At 42.7% G+C, this 26077-nt stretch overlaps 3 protein-coding genes across 3 annotated transcripts in view; 1 reads left to right on the top strand and 2 right to left on the bottom strand.

Moving 5' to 3' along the window:
• LOC109479312 (fatty acyl-CoA hydrolase precursor, medium chain-like) overlaps positions 1-11555 on the bottom strand; it is a 63941-nt gene extending 52386 nt beyond the window's left edge. The window contains exons 1-2 of the mRNA XM_019781268.1: positions 11173-11555; positions 1438-1593 (exon numbers count right to left, since the gene is read on the bottom strand). Of these exons, the coding sequence (XP_019636827.1) occupies positions 1438-1593; positions 11173-11385 (369 nt within the window). The 5' untranslated portion in view covers positions 11386-11555. The remainder of the gene's footprint in view (positions 1-1437; positions 1594-11172) is intronic.
• A 5343-nt stretch (positions 11556-16898) lies between these two features.
• Positions 16899-19368, top strand: LOC109479376 (mitochondrial fission process protein 1-like). Its single transcript, XM_019781334.1, has 4 exons — positions 16899-17063; positions 17790-17917; positions 18383-18618; positions 19212-19368. The coding sequence occupies exons 1-4, from the start codon at positions 17000-17002 to the stop codon at positions 19279-19281; spliced, it is 498 nt and encodes a 165-aa protein (XP_019636893.1). The 5' UTR covers positions 16899-16999; the 3' UTR covers positions 19282-19368.
• A 5900-nt stretch (positions 19369-25268) lies between these two features.
• Positions 25269-26077, bottom strand: part of LOC109479311 (ATP-binding cassette sub-family A member 3-like) — a 28498-nt gene continuing 27689 nt past the window's right edge. Inside the window, exon 33 of the mRNA XM_019781267.1 lies at positions 25269-25619. Coding sequence (XP_019636826.1) covers positions 25269-25619 — 351 coding nt within the window. The remainder of the gene's footprint in view (positions 25620-26077) is intronic.

The raw sequence follows: 26077 nt of genomic DNA, 5'->3' as shown, positions 1-26077 counted from the left end.
CGTCATGCTTACGTCAACGCAGAGATTTGAATTCCCGGCACCTCTGTTTGCCTCAGCATAAAACACGCAGTTGCTTGATCATGAAACATGCGGGTGCTCCGTGGCAGTGACTGCCCGTAGCCAGGGGGGGTTCGGAAGAACCCCCTCACAAGGCTCAAAGGTCCACTTTTTGGTCCACTTTTTATGTAAAGGTCCACTTTTTGGTCCACATTTTATGTAAAGGTCCACTTTTTGGTCCACATTTTATGTAAAGGTCCAAGATTTTTATTGAAAAGATGGACTGGAATCGTAGAAAAACTGCTCCCTTTGTCATTGAATAAAAATTTATCTGTTTTTTCTTGGAAATCCTCTCAAAAATGCACGAAATGCCATTTTAGAAGGTTCATTTTTCAAAATTTTCCGGGGCAAAATCCTGGCTACGGGCATGCAGTCCCTTATAATTTATTTTCATCCGTTGCCATTTCATACACTTCATTACCGCAAACAAATGTGTCTAAAACTCAAGTATATTTTGCATTGTGTCCCACCTTTTCATTGCGTTCGTCATTGAGTGAGAAATTGGTCATTTGCTTCCAACATCTTTGTTCTTTACTACGTTGTGTTACATATGTCTATTGTCAGCTGTTTCCTCTAATTTCATCTAATTTCCTCTATATTGGATTCATTTTTGTTAATTTATCCTCTCATTATGTTTAAGTGGTAACGTTAAAAGAAGTCTTAGCTACTTGAGTGAGTTACCACTTTGTGTTGTACCGTCTTCCTTAATGTGTGAAAAACAAAGAAAAAACACACCAGTGACAGTGTGGAGGCACGCAGCACGAATAGGGCCGAGTTTCCTAACACCAACATCCGTCTACATCGCGCCCGCTTAGAAGCAGCGATACATTATACAGCAGGCCATGAGGCTGTGCTAATGGGAAGAATTAATAGAGCCCTGCGGCGCTGTGTGAGGGTGGAAAGTAAAATGGGTGTAAGTTAGGGTCAGCTGAGGTGAAGTGAGGGAGCTGGATTAGATGGATAATGTTAGGTAAAGTAGTTTCTGAAGCAAAGTAGAGGAGGTTGCCGAACACAGGGTAACGCAGTTTACGATATTGACCAGTCAGCGTTAAGGATCTCATTTTGCCCTGGTTTAGGCTGAATTGCCCTGATCTGAAGGAGTAAGTAAGTACGTAAGTCAGTAAGTAAGTAAGTAAGTATACATCAGGGCCCATCACCCTTCACTGAACCGCGAAGGGGACCAACATCGTCTACCAGATACCTTTGACCCAGTGTTGACGTTACACTTCAAAGAAGCCACGTGACAAGCCTCACTGGGTCAGTCTACTGAGGAAGACCAGAGTGACTGGTCGAAAGCTCTAGGTGAGAGAACTTTTTGTGTTGGATGTAAAGTTTTAACTCTAAATAAGTAAGCATGAACATAACATCAACATACGTTACCTTTGGGGCGTAGATATTGAGGAAGAGGCAGTCCTCATCAGGCGCTGTCCCCACCTGTCGGTAGGCGGCGATGGCCGGTGCGGGGGGCTGCGGACAGGGCGGGCCGGCGGACTGAGCGTTCCGCACACCGGACCAGCGGATAGGTCTCTCCGGGCGCTACAGGGGGAAACAAGGCATTAATATGTAGGAAGGAATGAAAGTTTACTACGTTACATACTAAGTTACATGCATGTTATATGATATAGCTGCAGCTACCCAGTCACCACCAGCACAGAGTTTCATATGCCCATCTTGCTATAGGACTTGCAGGTCAAGGATTGGGCTGCACAGCCACATGAGGACCTGCACAGGGCAACCTTCCTAGAATCATCGGGCACGAAGTACCAGCCATCATCACATATGATAATGTACAGAATATTAATGTAACTTAGTTAGCTTCTTCTGCCTCTGACTATATGGTACCGTACTTTTTGCTATGGAAGGTAATGATGAAAAGGTGAAGAAAATAATACGATTGAAACTTATCGTTTGTTCTACGAGGAGGAGGACACACTCATCAAACATATAGTTTTCGACCCAATGACGTAGCGGCGTTGCGCACATGCAATCGTTCGTTTCAATGGACTATTATAGAGGGCCCTGGGTCGTCCCATCACTCATAACCTTCAAGCAGTTCCTCTAGCTCTGGCGGCAATCTCACTAAATCTACCGACAGTTCTTACCCTATCCCAAACCTTCTGATCTGGTCCGAACATTACCGCTATACATAGGCAGATAGACCTCGGTAGTTCTGCCGTCGTTTCTCACCTACAGTAACTGCTGTCTTCTGAGTAGTTTCAGACTTACTAAGGAAGTCCCGTACCCACCAAAGATCGGCGAACGTGTGAAAGATGCATGAGGATAGGATGTTGACTAATCTTCAATATACGTGTCAATAGACCCTACAAAGTGAAGACTGCCGTTTTATTACTTACAGTGTTCATCAGTTCCGATAGACCCTAACGCGTAGGCATGTTATATCGCCTAATCTCTAAGCAGAGCCCTTTCGGTGGCAAAACGACAGTATCAAATTGGCCAGGCAGTATCCATTAGCCAGAGAAGGTCGCCAGCCACCGACGGGGGTAGCGACCAAAAAACGGCCATATATAAAAAGGTAACGATCATTCCTTCACAACCTCTGCTTGGAGAGTATATCGCCGAACACATAACGGAATTACGAGTCAAGACGATCACGGCTGTGCAGAAAAGATACGCCAGGAAACGCGAACGGCCGCCTCAGATTGCCACCGACAGGGGAGCTATCAATACTTGTGCGCGCCTATCTCCGCTCAATTCCGTAATAGTACTTTGTGATGATATTGGTTTCAGGAGGCCTGCTACAAGCGTTGCCTGGCAACGTGGGATAAAGTGTGGCACTGAGTGATGGGATGACGGAGGAAAGATCGGGACATCTCGATGATGTATGGTCGGATGTCCAGTACCTCCGCGCGCCAATGGGAGCTCAAACACTTTTGTACAACCTGCCGTGAATGCTGAGATACATCCGGAGTGCGCGGATGTTCTGAGCACAGGGCCATTTTGAGTCCCTGTCACACATTCAGAACCTTTCCCTGAACAAGTTCTGGAGCAGTTTTGACCAGATTTAGGCTACGCCTACCTTTCTATACAGAGGTCGAATCTAAGTTAATTTCTACTACCTGCACCCGAACCGTGACCTGCCAACCACCTCCCTATCTCTAGTCCACGCCCGAATGTTTTAAGCATTTTGAAACATTCGGCTGATGTACTGTCGAACAGTAGCCTATCTTGTTCCGACCGACTCCCAACCATGTTGGGGGGGGGGGTGTCCGCTAGTGTTCTGGAGGCCATATTCGTGAATGTGTGACAATGGCTTTACATGGTGGACTGGGCGACACGGACGACAAACCGTTAGCGGGAGTCCCAGTGGGAGAGACCACACCAAGGTCTCAACGAGATACCAACAAAACCGTGACTGGATTCATGACAGCATATAGTGTCAGTGACTGAAGGAATACTGGACGACCTTTGCCATGACCTCATCATCTTCAAATCACTAAGATAGATATAAAGTTGACGTAAATGTATAACCTTGTACCATATCACAAATCGGCTGGTATGATATGCGCAAAGAATATCAATGGAAGGGATCGTTTCTTTAAGAATATCGCAGGCATCGTGACAGATATCAATAAAGCTGACATTTTCGTCGTAGATATTGCTGAAATCGATATTGGAGCAATAAAATGTCGATGTTCAGATTATTTTTACAACAGGATGAGAAGTAAAACTAACCATCAGGAGTAATCAGGACATCATCATCATCATCATAAATAATCATCAGTACTGATTTTATTTCTGCATTGATCCGAGCCATTTCCTGCATTTAGGAAGTTGATTGGTATTGGAAGTACGTAAGCCTACAAAGTAATTTGGTAAATGAACTAACTAGATATTTATGCGTACCCATTATATTTTATGTCATTCCGGTTGTGTTGTGTAATTAGACTATGGCAGCGTACAGTGCATGTGTAAGTACGTTGGGGCTGCATTTTAAGTGTGATATTCACATCCATGCAATTCAGTGTGTCATAAGTTCATAGCTCCAGGAGAAACTATTTATTCCAGATTCTGCAGTTTTAGGGCTGGATTAGATATGACATTTTAACGATTATCCGGGGGAGAAAGATGGAGAGAGAGAGAGAGAGAGGAGAGAGAGAAAAAGAGAGAGAGAGAGAGAGAGAGAAAGAGAGAGAGAGAGAAATGTATCTACATTAAGAACATTACCCGAGGAATTATATCAAAGGCCATTGATAGGGAAAAAAAAGTGGGGTCAAATCATGTTGAGCAACATACATTCTCGTCACAGAACACCATGATTCAGTTTTACCGTCCCAAATCTCATGTCTGGCACCAGCCACGATCAGATTTATCGCCGTTTCAATCCTGATTTCTGGGAAATTGAACTTGATTCCATTTGAGGGAAGCTGACTATCAGCGGGAGGCTGTATTTGATGCATTACGTTTGTCTCTGCAACGTGACAGGCTTAGCTTTCCTTTCATTTTGACTGAGGATACATCGTCTGGTTAACTCCACCCCGAGGCAGGGAAACGTAAGGTGATTAATTTTCTCATTTCCGTGCCGAGGGAACTACAAATAACCCCGACTCCAGAACAAACGTCCTCTCTGCGGGATCACAGGCAGCCTAACCTTTTGTATATTCGTACAAATTCCATTACACATAATCCGATACGGAAAGGACGACGGATTTGGCCATGGGTAGATGGATAATTTGTGTTTGCCTTGGACATGTCAGGCTTCATCATTCGTTATTCAAATGTATAAAGGTGGTTAAGAAAATTATTCGCATTCGTTATTTTTTCAAATATGTATAGAAAGGTGGTTACTAAAATTCATCAATTTAAGAATTTAACAACTGTTTCATCAAGCGGCGTACTGTATCACAAGGCATAATTTAGCCTAGGGATGTCAGACCAGTCTCCTGTTTTGAACAATAAACCATTGATTTATTGATAGTGGTTATGTTTAGAAAATGACATAAAGAAAAATCGCACTGTAAAAAACTGTACTTACATGTAACTGCAAACACCATTAAACATATATATTTTCTTAGAGCCATGGAAGTTGCAGTAGCGGCTAGTTTCCTGCACTTGACGTAAGTATTGTGAAATATTGTACTTAACCACACCATGAAACATATAATTATATTGTTGGAGTCATGGAGATATTGCAGTAGCTGCTACTTTCCAGCACATGACATAAGCAGGCACTGTATAAAACAAACGATCACCATATATATTTCCTTGACTGAAACGACCACGAATCTGATTTGAGAATTTGACCTTCAGCTTCTCCATGCCGGTGACAAATCGACTGTGTTCGATCGAATGAATTTTGAACTTGGCTGTCATGACCTTCGGTGTAAGGTCGTAGTGACTGAACAGGTAGACAGGAGTGATGGCATCACACGCCACTTTATGCATCCAGCCATTGAATTCCTATGTACTGACGCCAACCTTAAGTTTACAACAATGCATATCGATGGTATGCAGGCAGACTATATAGTACGTTCAATGTCATAAAGGCCATTAGCAGCGCAGCAAGCCCCAAAAGTGTCTCTGAAGTGGATTTCGGAAATGTTGCGATCAGACGCCTTGGCACCACTTTAAGTAATCTTGTCGTCGCCCGCACGTCAGCGATGGAAGACTCCATCCCCGGTGACCCAACCCCCGCCCCAACCTCAAACACTCTCCCTGCTGCTGAGCACTTGGCGGCGACCTCCATCGATACACCGCCAGATCGAATCCCGCAGGAATCAATGCGGGAGATGTTAACCTACAGGTAACCTTAGGAAAGCCATTCAGCACTAAATATAGATAGTCACCTGGTAAAGGCCCATGACTCGGCAGTATGAGTCCTAATGGAAAAACTCTCAATACCGCATAAATTTTGGGATATTATCGTAATGCTAGATAGCGGCTCTGGTGGTACGTTCCAGACAACTTGAAGCTGTGCGCGGCAGAATGACGAACGGGTAGGTACGCATTTGAAATGGAGATGTGGGCCTAGAGGTGCTTGTCGTGATTAAGCGGCAATGGCGAGCTATCCTGTTGATGTTGGTCGATCATGAGATCTCCCTCTTTGAGAGCAGTATTGTATTCATCACAGAGAACAAATTGCCAAAACAAATTTGGCCGTGATCAAAGGAAACCACGGGGTGGAGCAACATGAAAGGAAGTCTGATGTCGCTTTACTTCGTTGGAGGCATAACCTCCGTACAAGGACGCCTTGTCATTAGTGGTGCATTGGTATGCGGGGGTCCTTTGAAGATACAAGCAGGAGGTTCTCAGTGGGATTTGATGCTAATGTATTCCCTTGCATACCGACTCGTGCACCACAACACGGCACGATAATGTGAGATGGATCTGCATATTCAGCGGACTGACAGCCTTGGGTGCGGCGAAGAAGTGGTCAATGAGTACTAGTGATGTGGCTATCTTTTTGTCTATTCTTCATTACACAAAACTACATACCAAAACGCCCATCTTCAATTCATCCAAATCGAACATGACTAGACTAGCCTGTTGGTATGGCTAGATATACGTAAGACGTTACACAAGACAAGACATGACTAGACTTGTACTGGCAACTAGATTTTGACATCAATGTATGTTGAATAGGTATCACTGTTGTCAACGTGTCTGTCTTTTTGTCTATTCGTCATCACATAACACTACAAAATTACCAAATGTCCATCTTCATCCACGTCAAACATGGCTAGACTGTAGCCTGTAGGTATTGCTAGGTAAGACAAGACTAGACATGACTAGACTTGTACTGGCAACTAGGTTTGTGCTGAATTCAATGCATTTTGTCCATATTCCTCATCACATAACACTACCAAAACTTCCATCTTCATCCACATCGACCATGGCGAGACTGAAGACTGTAGGTATATTGCTAAGTAAGACAAGACATGACTACACTAAGGCTTGTACTGGCAACTATAGGTTTGTACTGAAAGCAATGCATTTTGTCCATATTCCTCATCACATAACACAACCAAAACTTCCATCCTCATCCGGCAACTTCAGACATGACTAAACTGTAGCCTGTAGGTACTGATATAGCTAAGACAAGACATGACTAGTCTTGTACTGGCAACTGGTAACTTGTACTGACATCAATGTGTTGACAGCCACTAGGAAAGAGTATGGTAAGTCGGCATTGCCAGTAGACATCAATGTATGTTGAACACGATTCAATATTCGGGTGTATTGAAAATGTGAACGGACGGAAGGGGATTACGGCAGGAGAAAAAGAAACAACTCTGGAAAGTGCGTTTCAAAGCCGACATCTTGGAAGTCACGCTCCACTAGCACGAATAAGCCGATATGTAGAGGCAGCGCTAGCGGGAATCCGGTCAAAGAGTTAAAATGAAATCCTGGTAACGGTTTTTGTTCCATGCTGTTGTGTTGTATCACAAAATACTGCATAAAGAGACTACTGGGTCTGCACAGCAAGAGGTGAGTCTTTAGAAGTGAAATGTCATAGGAAGCCGATATACAAAGGACTAGGCTTAGTAGAGAAACCTGTCTAAGCTGCCATTTGAAGCCCCAATGACGTCAATACAGCATCGTTACATCGCCGCGTTTATAGAATTTATGACCTGCTCTTTGCAATCGTGTGCTCCGGCTTAGGAGGTGGGGTTTCAACTTGCAACATTAGTCGAGTGAAAGCCTATCATGCGTCGGTTCAAAAGCATCTCCTTTGAAACATGCTCAGGCTGGTACAGATTTGATCTGAGAGTACTAAAAAGATGAACAGATACACATGAGATGTGCATTTGTAAAGGTGAGTACAATTCATATGCATGTTGCACACGACTGAGCAAAGCCCGTACATCCAGGTAATAAGATACGAAACAAACTGTTACTCAAGCAACTGGATATGATTTCGAAAACGGTCAGACGTTTCAGGTAGCATCCACTAGCTTTCGTCAGGGACTCCAGAGAACTTGTGCAGAAAGGCAGGTTTATAGACAAGAACTATTGTTTGATAAATCAGTTAAGACAATTTTTTGGAAGCCCAAAACGAAACAAAAGTTAGACATGGGTCGAAGCAAACCTGTACTGGGTTGATCACCCGTCCTACATATACGGTTATCTGAGAGGTTCAGGCGCTAAATTATTAACGAACTGAAGTGGCAGGTGAATCGATCACGAGGTGAGGTCGTGGAAGATGTGATCATTTTGTGGTTTTGTATTCGGATCAATACAAGAACGAACATTTGTCTAATGCGAGACACACCGGCAGAATTCGGGCCTAATCTGATAATGTTGTTCTGTATGTGGTTCAGATCAACAGGCTTGTGGAACATAACAAATGACAGCATTGTCACACTGGCAATCAATATGGCAAAAGCATCGACAGACGTTCGTGCATGTTGCTATATTATATCTATATTACAAAATTGGTGGTGACAAACGACTACATGAATATTCATACAATTAGCAATATATATATATATATATGCATAATATAAATACAAAAAGGGTTTGCTCTTTATCTAGATAAAACGTTAACAAAAACAACATCCAGTCTGACTAAAAACGACTGATAAAGTTGATTTGGCAGGCTTCCCCGGCCTCAGTGAATATCAACAGGTTGTTTGGCAGACTGTCCATTGCCACCAACAGTCAGGGCGTAATAAAGAGGGGCTGACCTCTGAGTGGATTAGAAGGAAAGCACGGAGGACTCCCATGCATGCAAACTATTGTCGTACACAGGTCATCGACCTAGCGGCATGCGACAGCCACTCCAGACCTACTCTCTCGAAGCAAATGTTTATTTTTGGCGTCTTTTTGGCGGGTTTTTATCGGGTTTCCTATTTTGTACTGGTATCGTTTGTTTTTTGACTGGCGTATTGGATACTGGCCTTCCAATGATACCGTCTTGCCAACTTGATACTGTCTTGCCAATTTGATACTGTCTTGCCAATTTGATACTGTCATGCCAAACTGATACTGTCATGCCAAACTGATACTGTCTTGCCAGTATGATACCGCGTTGCCAATTCGATACTGTCTTGCAGCCACCAAAGATCTGGTTGGAGATTAGTCCAGACCCTCGTCCTCTCCCATCTGCGACAATCTACCACATGTATGTGCTACCATGGTCTCCCGAGACCGAGAGAACCCCGCGATATGCGGGTACCTAAGCCTCAGCCACGCCGCTCCACATTATCTGCAGGTGGCTATCTGTCGCAGCTAATTCCACCCCTTTGTGCAGTAATGTATTGTGGGATAAAGAAATCAATGGACGATACTGTGACGACATTACCAGTCTTTCTACTAGGGATAACTTCAAAACTTCGTGCACCTTTTGCAAACGAATACAAACTTGTACTCAATGCCCTGTCACTACCGATGTCCCTACGGACGTTACTACTAAAGCAGGTGTCACCAAAATAGTATATGTGGCTAACATCGTGGGTGATCTTCACAGGAATTTGGCAAAAAGTAGTCAAAACATTTTTTATCTATCCAGTTTTTGAGACTGTCCCTTCTGCAGGTATGAGACTGTCCCTTTTCTTCTGTCCAATATAAAAACCCTTAAGTGCCTCAGGGCTGTTTGTTCGCGCGCGGATATCACACAATGAAGACAGTTATCAATTATTTCGATTGTTGATTCCACCGATCGATCACGTGTGTCCCAGTAGATCCATGTCCATGTTCCTATCGTTTTTTATCACCAGTGTGAGTGAGGCAGCCGCCGCATGCTAACATTGACCGACATATAGTCCCTGTAGCTGTAGCTGTACAGAAGTCCTGAGCTACTCAGCATTGGTTCGGAATCTTCGGAACTGATTGCACTTCGTATTCCACTTGTTGCTGGCCTTATTACACTGTAATGATGAAACGCGACGGCCACTTTAATTCCGTTTCGGAATTTCAGCGTTTCTAAAATAGTTTTGACCGCATCCTTGGGGTCAGGGAATGACGGATGACTTGAGGGAAACGGGGGAAGGGTGGTGGGGCACAAGTTCTTGCGAAATGACGCAGAATTCTGCACAGTGCCAAGCTGGTAATCTACGACATACACTTGAACATGGACTTCCCTTCCGAATGATGGACGACAAGACGACTTCAAGTCGAGCGACGTTTCTTTAAGACTGATGTCGCCGCTGCAGTAATGACATTTAATTGTGCCTCACGCTTCACGGTGGGTTTGACTGTCCCAAATTTAGGCTCCGTTCTGGCGAAGACGGTGAAAGGCAACCGGCAGCCTCCCGCGGCGTTTTCTCGTGGGTTACAGAAGCATGATACCACACAGACGGGACCCTCCGTAGTCTGATGTGAGCCCAACAGCCGCTTGTGCCATTATCTGCCTGCACCAGCTCACCGCAGGGCCAATTTACGGGCCCCGCAAAACACCACCCATTGTTCACCCGGCCGCCAGGCAACATCAAATGTATTGTTTCCATTAGTAGAGGGATGCAGGTGCATTTACTGTTACACAGTACAGCTTGAAGGACTGTACGTCAAATACCTCTGGATGTACGCGACACAGACGAGTCTACTGTAGCACGTACGGAGAGGCTGATGTGACGAGAGGGAACTTCAAGGAAGGATTTTTTTAAATTTCTAAACCGTGTTTCCAGCCGACATCTCAATACAGTCCCCTCTCAGTGAACCCAATACAATCACCAGAAATGTACGTGTGAAGTAGGTGTGTTGGAGGAATGGCAGGGCGTTACGCACACAGCAGATAAAATTGAAAACAAAAATCAACTCCACATTCCAATCATTTCCAGCATGACCCGCGTCAAGGGTAAAACAATGCATCACAATTACAGCTATCACCCACCCCAATTTATGCCACACACACACGCACGACGGTACGACTTAAGCATGGATTTCTGTCTGCTGCAGCCATTGTTTCAGCATGCACTTGTCATGCAGCACTTCGCTATCTAACCGACCATGTGTGAGGCACCGTGCATGTCGCGATATCAGATTCCGCACCCAGCTTCGGGCGGGTGAACCCGAACAATGGGGCGCAGCAGGTGTGAAAGTGGCTGCGGAGGAACGTAACGGAGGTGTGTGTGTGTTAAGGGACGATATCTACAGGCAGAAAAAGACGGTTAAGGGCTAGGGACGATATATACGGGCATAAAAAGACGGTTGACTTACGCTGAACCGCCTGGTCCCTGCGGGATTGCGCGCGTAGGGCACGCCGAGGAACACCTCCACCTGTTTGACGCCGGTAGTCACCGTGGTCACGTCCCGTAATTTCCCGCGCACTTTGCCGTAGGCGGTCTCCCTGACGACGTCCGATCCCCGCGCCAGCGCGACCAGCACCGCCAGGACAACGACACACCGCGGCGGGAGCCACAGCTTCTCCATGCCGACTGTGGGCGGTACGGACGGACCGCTCCTCGCTCTCCTCGCACTCTCTCTCTCAGAACTCCGAGCGCTGACTACATAATCCCCAGCAGACAGGAGGAACACACGCACGCACTACGAACAAACCACGCAGCTCGCCTGGTGTTGCTCCTCTTCTCATTCCTGCCACCGCCGCGTCATGAGATGTAGAAGCACGCGGCACGAGCGCCTGTAGCTCAGCAGCACGCTGTATGTGGGACGTGCCGGTGGGATGAGAGGTGCCGGGCTAGCGCTGCTGTGGACGTACGGCTGCTGCTGCAGCTGCGGAGGCTCCCAGTCCGGAGTGCATGCACGGTGCGCGTCATGAATAATGGATGCGGGATAAGTGGGACTGGGCGGGAGGATCCGGGGAGGGATCCGCCTGATGAGAAGTGACAGGCGGGCGGGCGGGAGAGACCGTGCCAGCCGCTAGGAGCGCGCCGGAGAACGCACAGGGCGGGATGAACCAGCTACAGGTGGGGACTAGAGTTCCACGATTTCACATCTTCCACATTTCCAGAAGACATTTCCTCTGTTCCTTGCAACAATTCCTCTCTGTCTCTGTCAATTTCCAAGCTATTGCACAACGCTGTGCGGTACAGTCAATACATGATGGTGATGATTGATCACCAAAAAATCCTTGCATCTTAATGTGAAAGAGACATGCTGGAATCGAAACTCCAAAGATGTGCAAAGTTACAGTATTGATCCAGTACAAGATTATGGGTCGATAATGAAAACTTTGAGGACGTTGAGGATACAGTGACAGGGATGAACTTCTGTGAGACTTTCACGATCAGATAATGATGATGAAGGATACAAGGGTATCTGAATCATGCAAAGAAAATGTAGTTTACTGTAGGAACTATACAGTGGCTCTTATATCATTGCATGCATCACCATTATGACTATCTTACGCAATTAGCTGTCGGGCATGTATTTGCAATAAAACATCTATATCGAATCAACATATTTCAGAAACCTTGGCGTGAATCCACTTATCATTCGTCATCTTGCCATTTGCTGTGGGCCTAGCTCTATGCACAAAATTTCTCCTCCTCATACATGATGTAGATTCCTATACAACACAGAAAGTTGTTGGCCCAAAACATCCCCTTACCAATTGTCTAAATCTTGACAAAATTCAGTCGGTGCAGTCATTCGCGTGTAGCTAATATCCATCCATATTTCCTGCGTGTGGTTTCTTATCCAGTACCCTTTGCCCTATATACACACTGAAACTGACTAATGATGATGTATACCACTCGTCATTCCAGGCGAATCATTCGGCCCTGTACATGAGCTCTTTCGAAATGCCAAATCCTCACCCCTTCCCACCTCAATCCACTGTAACCCTCCTATATCCTCTCCACCTAATACGCTTTTATCAGGGAGCTATTTAACGTGATTAAGCTGTTGGCAGCCCTGCCCTCTCGACCTTATACATAACATATCGCTATCTCTTTGATCTTTTCCAGAACTGATTGGGCCTTTTTGTACTCTGATCGAACAATTCATATTAAACGCCCCGCTGGGACAATTTGCTGCTTGAGGGGCATTATTATCATTGGCACTGTTATTACCGAGATAAAGTGTCCGATGTTTGCATATTCCGCACAGTACCCGTATCGCGCTGAACATCTCGCCACAGCCAGGAGGTATGTGCATAAATTACGGTCCCTGAACATGGTGACGGTAAAAAAGAAGGAAACAATGAAGTGAGAAATCCTACCTTTTACTTCATCTACAGAACATATAGTTTAGATAGCATCAAAGTGTGATATCGATTGTAAATCTGTCAGCTGGTTTAATTAGATATTGTAATCTATGTAACGTTACCTGATGTCCTCGTATGTATAATTGTTGACTTACGAATATCGGGCCAGCTGCCTGTAAGTCAGTGCAATGTACTGTTGCATTTGAACTAAATGCATGTAAAATGAATCATACCTTATTAATACACTGAGTGTAAACAAGACCACAACGGATGTACACAGATTGATCATTGATACTGCTCTTAATTATTCATACCCACCAACTGATCATCAACACGATATGTTTGTATACATTTAACAAGGAAATACCGACAGGGCTGCTCTTTTATTTACAGTAAGAGTCGCCGCATTTCAAACCGCCGCTATGGAGATGTAAAAAAGCAGCATCTGGCAGCTTAACGACACAACAGAGTTTAACGACGACGCTGCTGCAAGAACCTGTGTGAGCCTTGGTGAGCGCAAGGAGCTTTAAATTTGATTTTTAACCTCCTTGCCTTGGTGAGCGCAATCAAAAAGTAATCTTGCTAAAAGTTGACAGAAATCCCTCTGAGCACAGCACCAAGTGAGAGCAACAACAAGGCACGGTTTTCTTAATGACAATAAGGCATACTTAAGGCAAAGATCTACCTGTAATTAGATGAACTAGTATTCCAGATTCAGTTATGCCCTTTACTGTCTAAATTTTGATCAATACGTACTTAAAATTTGTGCCGCATGAAATATTGGTTCTTACCCTTGAAGTTGAGTTTTGATCATCAATCAAGCATCAGGTGTCCTCCTAGCCACGTCATATGGCTATTGTGTTGGAGCTTCGGGTATTGTAAAGTAAAGGGGTGCTCTTTCTTCTGTACAATATGCACATTCATTATTCATCATATTATCATGGTAGATATTCTAACAAAGTGTCCTCCAGTGTCCAGCCTTTCATGTTGTTGCATTGCTTCCTCTGCTCTTTGACGGACGTTGGATACAATGTACAATTGTACAAATTGGTGTGTTTTTGTAGCTGGGAGGGTCTGAAAAATGAAATTGGGATATCACTTACTTCATTTACTCCCTAAAGTGGCCCTTCATTCATTCATTATTGACTAATCCACCCATTCATCATTCAGTAGGTCAGGCGTCTACTCACTAATCTCTAAGCAGATCGCTTTGGTAGCTGCAAAGACAGTACCAAATTGGCCAAGCTGTACCCATTTGCCAGGCAGTTACCAGTTGCCACTCATTCGGCTAATGTAAGAAAATGTACAATCAGTACAAACAAATTGAGCTGAATAAAATATCTTAAAACACGTCACAAATGAGTTGAAGCCCAAACCCTTGCTGCAGAATTCTGGCTTCAGTTCCCAGAATTCTGCATATTCTGGTTTTTGTTCCCAGAATTCTGCATATTCTGGCTTTACTTCCCAGAATTCTGCATATTCTGGCTTTAGTTCCTAGAATTCTGCATATTCTGGCTTTAGTTCCCAGAATTCTGCACATTCTGGCTTTAGTTCCTAGAATTCTGCATATTCTGGCTTTAGTTCCCAGAATTCTGCATATTCTGGCTTTAGTTTCCAGAATTCTGCATATTCTGGCTTTAGTTTCCAGAATTCTGCATATTCTGGCTCCAGTTCCCAGAATTCTGCAGAATTGGGTTAATCCCCTTGCAAAGGGTCCTTGATTGCTGCCACGTATTTCTTACATCATTTTTACCTATAGTTTACGATATTAGCCCATCTAGATGTAAGGTTGCTGAGATCATGGGAATTGGTCCGGAATTAAACTGGAAGTCCAGTATTAAACTGGAGGCTGTTCATCTGTGTTGGTAGTAATCATAGTAAAACGTTAAACTTTATTCCAACGCACTATTTACAGGGATCAAATTTTCAGCGACCACTGTCGCCTTCATCAGGATGATTAATGACCAATCACTTCACAACGTGATCTCGCGAGAGTTACTGTTATCTTGACATATTATTGAGAGTTACTGGAGGCTGTTATCTTGACATTGACGTAGAGCAAGCTAACGTATTCCGCCTGCCCACATCAGCAGGTGTGGTTTTCTCCGCTGTGTGTCCCCGCGGGTCTACAGTACTGACACGGGACCCAGTGGAGCGATCCCACAATCACACCCCACATCTGGTAACGTTTATACTCAAATTAGGCAGGTTGACTCGTACGTTCAGAGGTGATTGGGTATTGTCGACGGATGCTCCCTAGACGGAAACAGGGGTCTAGCAACAATCAGTTCTTCTGGTAATTGTGGGAAGCAATCAGCTGCAAAATGCACAACTTGGCTACTGGGAACGTGAACCAGGAATATTCATGAACAGGCTGCCTCGATGATCAATGCAATCGCAGGCAACAAAGGATGAACATCAACACACGTTCTAACTGCCAGTCTCTGTTACCAAGAGCAGTTCTGACTTTGATCCTAGCTTGTCCTGATGGCACAGTTAGTAAAGTGCTCAGGCCATGACTTACCCAGCCTTGGAAAAATTTGTATTGTGTTGACAAGTACAACGGTTCTGCAGGAATAGCATCTACATGCTATCTACAATATTGCTTGTTTCAGTAGTCAGTAGATTTCTTTTCATCTTCCATTATACAAACATGAAATCAAACAAATTACCGCTATGGTTTCAAATATAATGGAGGAGACTACCTGTCTCTGTACCTATTATGCAGACAATATACATGTACGTCAATATCACAGTACTAGATCAACGCATTGCTTTGTTCTTTCCGTTATTTTATGACACCTGTTATTTCTTGATAAGAATGGTAAACGGCCATATGATGATTCAATACTCATTAGGGACATACCAACTAGCATGAGCATAAAGAATAACTCTTGGGTGAACTATTGGAAATATTGTTTCAATATTGATGTTACATATAAAGTGGCAGTATATTTTCATTGAGAGGTTTTTCTATCATCACAAATGAACTTATCCAAAATATTGAAATCTGATACTCACATACACATGTAGTACCTGTCGCTGAAGTTGTTATGAAGCCCAATTGGTCACTCAAAGACTTCGGGTTCCGGGTTTCAACAAGGGTGTTCCTGTGAATCTTCTGTGAATCGTCGCTGAAACCCAAGTTACCTAATCAACTACACACTACCAAACAAACACACGAACAGTCCATCCAGCCTAACGCTATCACTGACCTGGTATCCATCTCTTTTTCCGCTCCGTTGTTGCCCTGACCACCGATGTTTTCCTCAGGACCACCACCTGGACAAAAAGAATAGACAGAACAACTCTTGTGCCGATTGACATTGACGACAAACAGTCCATCTGTGTACAAAGAATTCCTATCGACGCCCCCCCCCCTGAAACTCGAGTTTTCGCGCGGAACAAACGTCTTCAACTTTAGAAGAATAAGTTGGTCGACCAATGAGTTACTTAGTTGGGTTTCAAATAAGTATCTTGGACGGCTAACTCTTGGCAAATTATTCTGGCCGCCAATTTGTATTATTTTTCTAGCAACCCAAGAAGTCTAGTAGGCACTTCTTATTTCCCGTGCCTTTCTATTTAGCTGCGGTGGGGTCACCGGTCACGTTCAAACTGCAAATAATGTTCCCAACAACATACCATTATCATTACAGCTATTCTCACACAATAGGTTTAGGAGTGAAAAATAACCCTTCGCAATGCTTACGAAAAAAAAAAAATTAAGTTGAATTTCCCGCGGATTTCGATCAGCTGCGGTGAGGTTAAAGGTCACGTTCTAAAAATGGCGTCGTCAGCTGCAGACGACACACGTGAAACAACAAGGACAAGCAATGATACAGGCCGCTACTATTCATAGCAACACCGCAACCGGCTGCCATGGCTGATTCTGGAACAAAGAAGGAGGTAGACATCTACCGAGACACGCTTGTGCGCTACCTAGGTAAAACGTCGTCTGTATTTTGTTGTTGTACTGAAAGGGGGAGGGGGGCGTTTGCCGGGTCCTTTGCTCATGATATTAGAACGACCTTTCTGTGTTACTCAGATATTTCATCGTAATTACGTGAGTAACATGATCTGTCGCCCTCTGAATAACTTAATTTGTGCTGGGCTGTCATCCCGCTACATGCCCTTTTATTCATGTAAAACGCAATGATATTCACAACATACATGGTCAAAATCATATAGTTCAGCTAGGAAGATCTGTTCCAGTTGAGGCCTTCATCAAATGTACCGACATATACAATGTATCAATGCCATCTCATGAAACTATCACAGCAAAAAAACTCCAGGATAACTGATCTAGAGGATACGTAGTTGTATTAAAACAGTTCTTTACGTGGTAGTGCAGGGTGCCTGATCTATTTGCATCATGGGCTATTGCCTGTTCATATCAATGTTATTCTAATGTCTTGTATCATTTGTAGTCCAGGTAAATCTGTACAATGTAACATCAGTATCAGTAATGCAGTCCTACAAAACATTACGATAATTGTTATTATAATTATTGTAATTAGCCAGGCCCAGTATCATCACAATATAACGTGTGTATTCTAGAACGTCTGATCAAGGAGGTTAAATACAACCTTGTTGGTCTGATCTAGTATGTACTTTTGTTTAGTTGTCTTTGACATCCCTTAAGAGGTTAAACTGTTTCTCCCCATGTCAGGCTATGCTAATGAGGTTGGAGAGTCATTCCGTGCCCTGGTACCGGTGAGTGTGGTGTGGGGAAGCTATGCCGTTGCCACCGCCTACTGCACAGCAGACGCTATAGACAAGGGCAGGAAGATGGCGAAGGTGAGTGTGACTAATACAATTCATCATACATTTCCATTTTAACAATAAGACAAACATTTTTAAAGAGTATCTGAAGTTACACATGCAAAGGTATAGGTCATCAGGTGACAGGATGTTTGAGTATATATACAACCTGTCTGTACAAAAAAAAAGATGTGTTTGCAAAGCTGTAGTGTTACACCAAAGGACAGCTATACTGGCTGTACATTACAGATACAGATCTAGGCAGTTCCTGCTGAATTTGACAGAGGAAAAAAGTAGAAATAGTAAATAAGGAAGAATCATGGCTTTCATGGTAAAAATGACAGATTGTATTGACATACAAAGGCAAGAGCTTAAATGCCTTTTCTGAAATAATTCTTACTCCTATATATGTCCAAGGCAGTAAGATGAGCCATGCATTTATGAAACTTTGGTAAAAAAAGTCCTGTTTCCTCTCTTTGATAATTTCTTTTACCTCTCCAGAACCCTAAGGTGGACCCTGCTGAGAAGACTAAGAAGGTTACCCAGGCTGTAGTCGACACGTTTGTGTGGCAGGGTCTGGCGTCTGTGGCCATCCCAGGATTCACCATCAACAGAATATGTGCCTTGTCCCTGTTCCTGCTGAGGAAGTCCACCAACCTGCCCCTCCCTGTCAGGAAATGGGCTACAACCGCGGTTGGGCTGTCTGCTATACCCGTCATCATACATCCTATTGACAGGTGGGCTGGAGGCTTTTTACTATTCGTATAGTCAGGCTGGCATCAGGTACAATAGACAATGTTTATTTGAAGGTGTGAAAAAAAATTTAACGGCTCTAGCCCAAATGTTAGCCCACCAGATCCGTAGTGTGTTTTCGGCACACAGTAAGCTGGACAGATTAGCCTGAGGCTCAGTGGGCGTCACTCCACTGTACAGGTGGGGAAGTGGTGTTAAGTGGCTTTCCCAAGGGCACAACATTGGGCCATGGTGAGTATCAAACCTGGGACCTATTGGTTCCGAGTCCAACGCTGTAACCATTGTGCCACTGATGCAACGGTTAGAGCAATTTATTCCTTTGGAGTTGTGAAAGAAGATTATGATAACAGCATTCTTAATGGCAGTGTTCAGAACTACATGTAGCTTCCTGTGTAATATACATCAGGGTTAAAACTTGTAAAACAGGGTTGGATTTGGAAATCAATGTAAACAGCTGCCACCTGCCGTGTTCTTTTTTTATAGGACAATCCAGTATCCATTTTTTTCAGTTGTTGTCCTCTCCTACTCTTCAAAATATTCAAGTACATTAAAAAATGTGCTCTTTCCCCCTCCCCAGGTCAGTGGATTACTTACTGGATAACACCTTGCGGAAATGGCTGGACATTCAGCATCACCATGGTAACTGAACCATAGAGGACGGCATAGAAGATGAAGTCAGCCACAGCAATAATAAGTGGTAGCAGCACTTTGGCAGAACGTGCTGCGCCTGCGCGAAACCCACATTTTTCTTGTTGTTTTGTTGAATTTTTGGTCAACGTTGAATCAGAATTTTTCCTGTTACAGAGGATATTTTTTCTGACATAACATTTGGAAAATACAGATAGAGTGTTAACCTTATATGCTCGAATACGATCTAATATGAGACGTTCTGCCAATTGTGCTATGCACATTTCGCACAGGTGCAGTATGTTCTGCCGACATGCTAGAGGTGGTCATGGAAGTCAGAATGTCCGTAGGATTGTTTATTTTTACCAGGTCAGTCCATGTCTCCCTTAGTCATCTACCTCATATGCAATGTTGGTGAGAGAGTGAGTTAACACTTCTCATTTAATTTTATAGAAACATGTACAATTTTTTTTACAGATATTTGAATGTATATGTTGTTTATTGGTGCTATGATCTCAGGATCCTTTGTTTGCTTTGCTTACAACTATGTTGCATTTTGCAGTACGTACACATATCATAATGTTTTTGTGCTACTACTGGTTCACTAACATCTGATTGATTACAATGGAGAAAGTGTTAGTTTGACACAATGTTGCAGGAACATTTGCTACTAGTGTAACAAACACAACCACAAATTTTGTGCCCCTAGTATTTGGAAGGGGTCCATTATATAACTTTACTTCTTTCTAAACAAATGCTGCTGTGTAGATGTATATCAAGCACGTACACTTTCAGACAGAATTATCAAAATGTACATTACAAAGTGTGTGAATTGAAAGAAGGTGCTCAGAAAGAAAGCGCACATATATTTTACACTATATTTAGCATATAAATGTCTCCCGAGACACGCTTCTGAGTGTATATACACGCACTACACGCAGTAAAGTGTATATACACTTCATCCCTACATTTATCAATGCTTAAATGACTGTGACATTGCTGCTGCTGCCAGCTGTTAAGAGATAAAGTATAATCTACATGAAACAGCTGATGTATGGAGGTGCTTCAAAGGTTTCTACTGTGAGAGATGAATGACTGTTTTCAAGTTCAATGACTGTTTTCAATTTCACTGTGTACTAGGTTGGAAATATTACAAACCGAAGGTAGGGGAATGTTGGCAATGGAGAAAGTATGGGCTTGTTTTTCACCATTGGTTTTAGTAGTATCCTATTTCCATGGAGTTTAACCGTTATGTATTTTTGGTTACATAAAGGTGAAGAAGCCATTGTTCCTATGTTGTTCTTGCCATGTTTGAAGGAGAGTTACGCTCATGTATGAAATATGTTCTGTCTAATCACCTGTGACAGTGCCAAATGGAACTTTTTTTACAAATTCAATGTTTATTAAGTGGTAGTACACAGAGATGTCAAAAGTGTTAATGTTGATATACACCAGGTATACATTTGTAATGATCTGTGTTATATCATTGTATAGTATACAGTAATTGATTATTTTCCTATATGTATGTGTATTTTTGCATGACAAGACGCACAATGTAGAGTAAAGGTTTATATGAAAATTACATGGTAATGATTTCTCATGTTCGTATACGTGTAGCTTCCAGTTCCTAGATACATGTACATGTATTTTTAAATGTTAAATAATTTTGAATGTTCATACCCTGTTGGAAGATTCCTTTTATCCTTTACTTACCTTACCTTAGACCCTAGGTCCCCCTGTGCCTACAGGCACATTGGGCAGCAAGTTTCCATCTGGGCCGAGTAGCTGCTGCCTCCTCAGCCTCTTCCCAGGCAATGGGAAGAGGCCTCAGCCTCTTCCCAGGCAATTTTATCCTTTACATCTATCATTTAAAGATTCCTTTATAGTGAAATATACATATCAAAGATAGCGTTCTAATATTTTGCAGTCTTGCTGAGTCGTTATGCCTGCTTTTTGTCAGCCAGTCACAAGGGGGCTCTTCTAACAGGCCAACATTGTGCAGTATTTCAACTAGTCTCTACCAGACATCCTTCCATTTTGCTTCACCAGTTTATCTTAGACAAGCCTGTATGAAAGCACGAATAAGAAGGACCAGTGACCCATTTGTAGTAGCAACAACGGTTACTCAATGTTTATTCATGAACATCATCAACGGCATACATGTACACGTTTTTGTCAAACGACAACATGAACATTGGAGGTACCAAAACAAAATTGTATTAAAGTTTCCACAAAACTGGTGAGTCCGTGGCTCACACAGACTGATGAGTGTCTTTGAGGCATTAGCAACAGTTTGGCAGTTTGTAGTTATAGAACACATCAAGTATCTATAGGTGGAAATATTAATCTTTGCCGATGATACATCATAATAGACATACTAGTACAATGAACAGGTTCTGCAAGTGCTATAGTTCTTGGATAAACATTTCTGATTAATACGATATATATATAAGTTCTTGGATAAACATTTCTGATTAATACGATATATATATAGACATAACATTAGAATGTTTCCCTGTGAATAACGAACATCATACTAGGGTAATTTTTTTGTTCAAACAGTAACAGCAGCAATACGTGACAAAACTTTCACATACGAGATGTTTTTGTGCGCTCCTTGAAGCTAACTCCGATTACAGTATGAGGTGACTGTCTCAAAACTCCTGGAATGTAATACACTCTACTATGTTTTCATTTGTTCCATCAGAAACATGCCAGATCTGGGTTTCCATAAGGAATATCAATGCTTTAAGTATTAGCAGCCTATGAGTAGCTGTTTCCAGGTAGAAATGCCAACAATAGTGTAAGTGTGTAATGTGGCTTTAACTTTCAAAACTATTAAGCATGTCAGTCAAAATATCTCAGTACATAAACTTCTAAACAATAAATTCTTCTGTAGTGAGTAAATCTTTTCAGACACAAAAAAAACCCAGTCCTTTCCTAAAAACAACATCCAGACCTATCAAGTCGACACACATATTAACATATTACATTAAATTATCTGACTGTACAACAACTAAGTAAAATGACCTCAAAGGTAATCAACACCATTCTTTCCTTAAATTAACACCTGACTTACCTTCCAAACACTTTTTAAGTTGACACAGATTAACATAACATTTAAATCATCTGTAAAACAGTGAATTTAGACTAAAAAAAAGGACCTCAAAGGTCATCCAAACAGCTTCTTTCTCTAAACAGTTGACAACTGCATGTGCACTTAAACAATTGTTCAATGAATCTTGACCATTGTCTGTTTTTCTTCACTTTGTGGATATGCTACTCAATTCACAAATACTGACAGAGGCTTAATTTTGTTTACCTGCCATAGGATCCCTTGTAATGTCAGTCCAATTCTGCTGAAGGGTGTACCCATGTGTCCAAGACTGATATAATAAATATACTCACTCTGTACAGTATCATCCTCCTCTTAGACATACCTCTGATATATACATATCGTACCTTACTGTGAAAATATAATGTAGACTAAGTTGTCTTGCATATTGTGCACTTGGGTGAGAAATGCAGAAGGGAAAAAATATCTTTTTGCAGTAGAAAATATTGCATTTCGGAATGTTTCAGCTCCCATGGAATGTGTCAATGACACACTAGAAACAGCATCACAGGCTGTTTTTTAGATTTAAGTGTATAAAACAAGAAAATAAGTAAAGTAGGTAATTGTCCTTTAAAAGATACACAATATACAATTGCATAAAATCATTCTATTCCACAGCTCCACAGCCAAGCAACAAAAAATAAAAAGACTCTCTCGCATTTTAGAGGGGTCGTACATGTAATTCCTGTATCATGATTCCGGAATAAAAAAATTCGCTGAAAAACAACTGGACAGAGTTGACAAGCTGCTTGAAAATTCAATCAACACATGCTGGAATAAATTGTGACCAAAAAACTTTGTGTAGTCGCCTGCTTTGCAGCCATGTAAAAAAAAATATGCGCAACAGAAATTGTTTTTGGTGATTGTCTAATTAAGAATTAGGACTCATCAGCTATATAGTGGTCTCACATTTTCAGATTCACTGCTAGCCTCTACCAGGCTTGAGGGCGCAGCTGGAAATAGTAGAAATCGGCAAAATAGAGAGATAACATGCCGAGGGAGTTTAGCCATCCAGTTTACAGTTTGCCGTCCCACAAGATAGCGATATTCCACAGGCTTGTGGGCCGACAAACTGTAAACTGGATGGCTAAACTCCCTCGGCGTGTTATCTCTCTATTTTGCTGATTTCTACTATTTCCAGCCGTGCTCTCAAGCCTGGTAGAGGCTAATTCACTGCTACTTTCTCAGGCTACAAGGGTGTGAGATTGTCTGTGTCGTTAGCGAAAGCGGCATTGCTGTGGGCTGCGGAGATGACAAAAGGTCCCCGCTGGTGCTTGGGAGACTTTGTACTGGCGAAGGAGGTGTTTGGGACGGAGGAGTTGTCTTCCGCGACGTTCCCGTCTGGATCGTCCTCACTGAACTGGTCTTTGGCGAAGTTTAGAAACACCTGGGAGAAAAGATTAAACATTGTCATTGTCATTGTGTGCCACTTCCTGAGAGTTAACATCTGTGTCCATAATATCACCAGGGTCCATAATATCGCCACCTTTAGAAATAGTGTGCTTTAAGATATTTTTACTGCAACATACTGTTGGTATGCACTCCTGCACACCTCTAATGTACATCCCTAGGGTATGTTGCAGTAAAAATATCTTTAAGCACACTTTTTCTCAAGGTGGCGATATTATGGACCTTGGTGATATTATGGACACGGATGTTACATGTATTGCAAAGCTATTAGGCCACACCAATTTAATCTGTTGTTTCTCAGATTTTTTTGGTAAAAAAACGCCTGAAGGATCAAAAACAACCCATTGGCAACTGAATCCAGACAAATTGAACTGAACTGCAACAAAAAATTCAGATGTTACACAATTGAGCAAACATTTTTCTTGTTAGATAACTCCGCAAGGGCTTCACTATTATAGTAAACTAAAGATTCGTATGGGTCTATGGTAATATTCTGAAACAATTCCAGAGGAACGTTGGGCAGTAACTTGAGGTGAACTCGAGGTGAACCTGACACTGATTGACTGAACTGCAACAAATTTGGATGTTAGACAACTCGATTTTTCTTGTTAAATCAAACTCCAAAGCTTCACAAAACTCAAGGCTCACATTAGTTTATCATTCCGTGTTATAATATAAGCTTCTGAAACAAAGTTCCCAGAGGAACATTGAGCAGTATGAACCTAACCCTGAACTGCAACAAATTTGGATGTTAGACAACTCGATTTTTCTTCTTAAATCAAAAACTCCAAAGCTTCACAAAACTCAAGACTCACATACAATATCATTCTGTGTTATAAGCTTCTGAAACAAATTTCCCAGAGAAACAGCATAAGAAGAGCCTGACGCAACAAATTTGGATGCTAGACAAGCAAACATTTTTCTTGCTAAGTAACTCCAAAACTTCACAAAGCTTAAGATTCATAGAGTCTGTGAATGATGTGATATTTTGAAACAATCCCAGAGGAACATTGGGCAGTAAGAAGAACCTGATGCTAAACTGCAACAAGTTGTTATACAAGAAGATACTGGTAGACAATATTTCCTTGTTAAATGAATAACGTAAAAACTTCACAAAGCTAAAGATTTATGACTCTGTGATGTCACATTTTGGAACAAATTTCCCTGGGGAACATTGGGAAGTTGAACCTAACCCTGAACTGCAACAAAATTGGATGCTTGACAAGCAAAGATTTTTCTTGTTAAATAACTCGTGATGTTATATTTTGAAACAATCCCAGAGGAACATTCTGGGCTGTATGATGCTGAACTGACTACCTCTGACACTGAGACCTGAGGTGCCGTTTCTTGTTAAGTAATTCCTAAACTTCACAAAGCTTTTTAAACAAACCCAGAGGAACATTCTGGGCTGTATGATGAACCTAACGATGCTGAACAGTCTACCTCTGACAGAGACCTGAGCTGCCGTTATACACGTCTAGCCTAAAACTCGGTTTCGTCCTGATCGTGTTCGGGCTCATACAGCCTTCGGTGCAGGGACTGGACACTGTCGGGGGCCAGCAGGGTCTGTTTGTGAGCTAGGGAGTGGGCACTGAGGGCCAGGGAGTGGGCACTGCACATGGCGAGAGTGGTGAGGGAGGGAGTCGTACCAGACATGACCCGTGCGAGCCCCACCTCCTCTTCACCCTCCTGGTGCAGGGCGAAACGGAGAAACACCTGGGAGGGGGGAGAGACAAAAGAGAGAAGAGGTGGTGAAGTAGAGGGGAGGGGTGACAGAGGAGAGAACAGCCAGTGTACAGTGCAATTGAGTGTCAGCTCAGTAACAGAGGGATTCTTGGAGTAACCAGTATAAAAAAAGGGATCAAGGAGTAAAAGATCTAGAGGGGAGATCAGTCAGTGATACTGAGAGAGGGATAACAGATAAGAGAACAGCCAATGTCATTGTGAAATCAAGAGAAAAAAAAAGGTCATCCACCAAATGCCATGTGATGGGCATTGGTGTGGGGACCTGTTAGCCAGAGTATTGGTTGCAATAGAGTCTAACCAATTTGTGTGTGGACAGTCATGTTTCCTTGCTATTCTGTTTTGTTCTGATGATTTGTACTTGTCCATTGAAACCAATTGACAGGAGTACAAAATAAAACCACTGATGGCACTAATTTCTTTAGTAAAAGGAAAAGACATAAAATTATCGATTGCAAACTTGTTGTCTTTAAGTGTTCATGTTTGAGGAAAAGGAAATTGAAAATTAATGCCTGAGATCTTTTTCCGATGCCCATGCAGGCAGACCT

Source organism: Branchiostoma belcheri, unplaced genomic scaffold, assembly GCF_001625305.1.
Source record: "Branchiostoma belcheri isolate BF01 breed outbred unplaced genomic scaffold, Haploidv18h27 scaffold48, whole genome shotgun sequence".
Lineage (NCBI taxonomy): Eukaryota > Metazoa > Chordata > Leptocardii > Amphioxiformes > Branchiostomatidae > Branchiostoma > Branchiostoma belcheri.
The sequence above is the reverse complement of the archived record's forward strand: the minus strand, read 5'-3'. Positions and strand labels throughout refer to the sequence as shown.

Coding starts and splice junctions, on each gene's coding strand:
- LOC109479376 (XM_019781334.1), top strand. CDS start 17,000: ATGGCTGATTCTGGAACAAAGAAGGAGGTAGACATCTACCGAGACACG. Junction 17,064..17,789: donor CACGCTTGTGCGCTACCTAG/GTAAAACGTCGT, acceptor TCCCCATGTCAG/GCTATGCTAATGAGGTTGGA. Junction 18,619..19,211: donor ATCATACATCCTATTGACAG/GTGGGCTGGAGG, acceptor CCCCCTCCCCAG/GTCAGTGGATTACTTACTGG.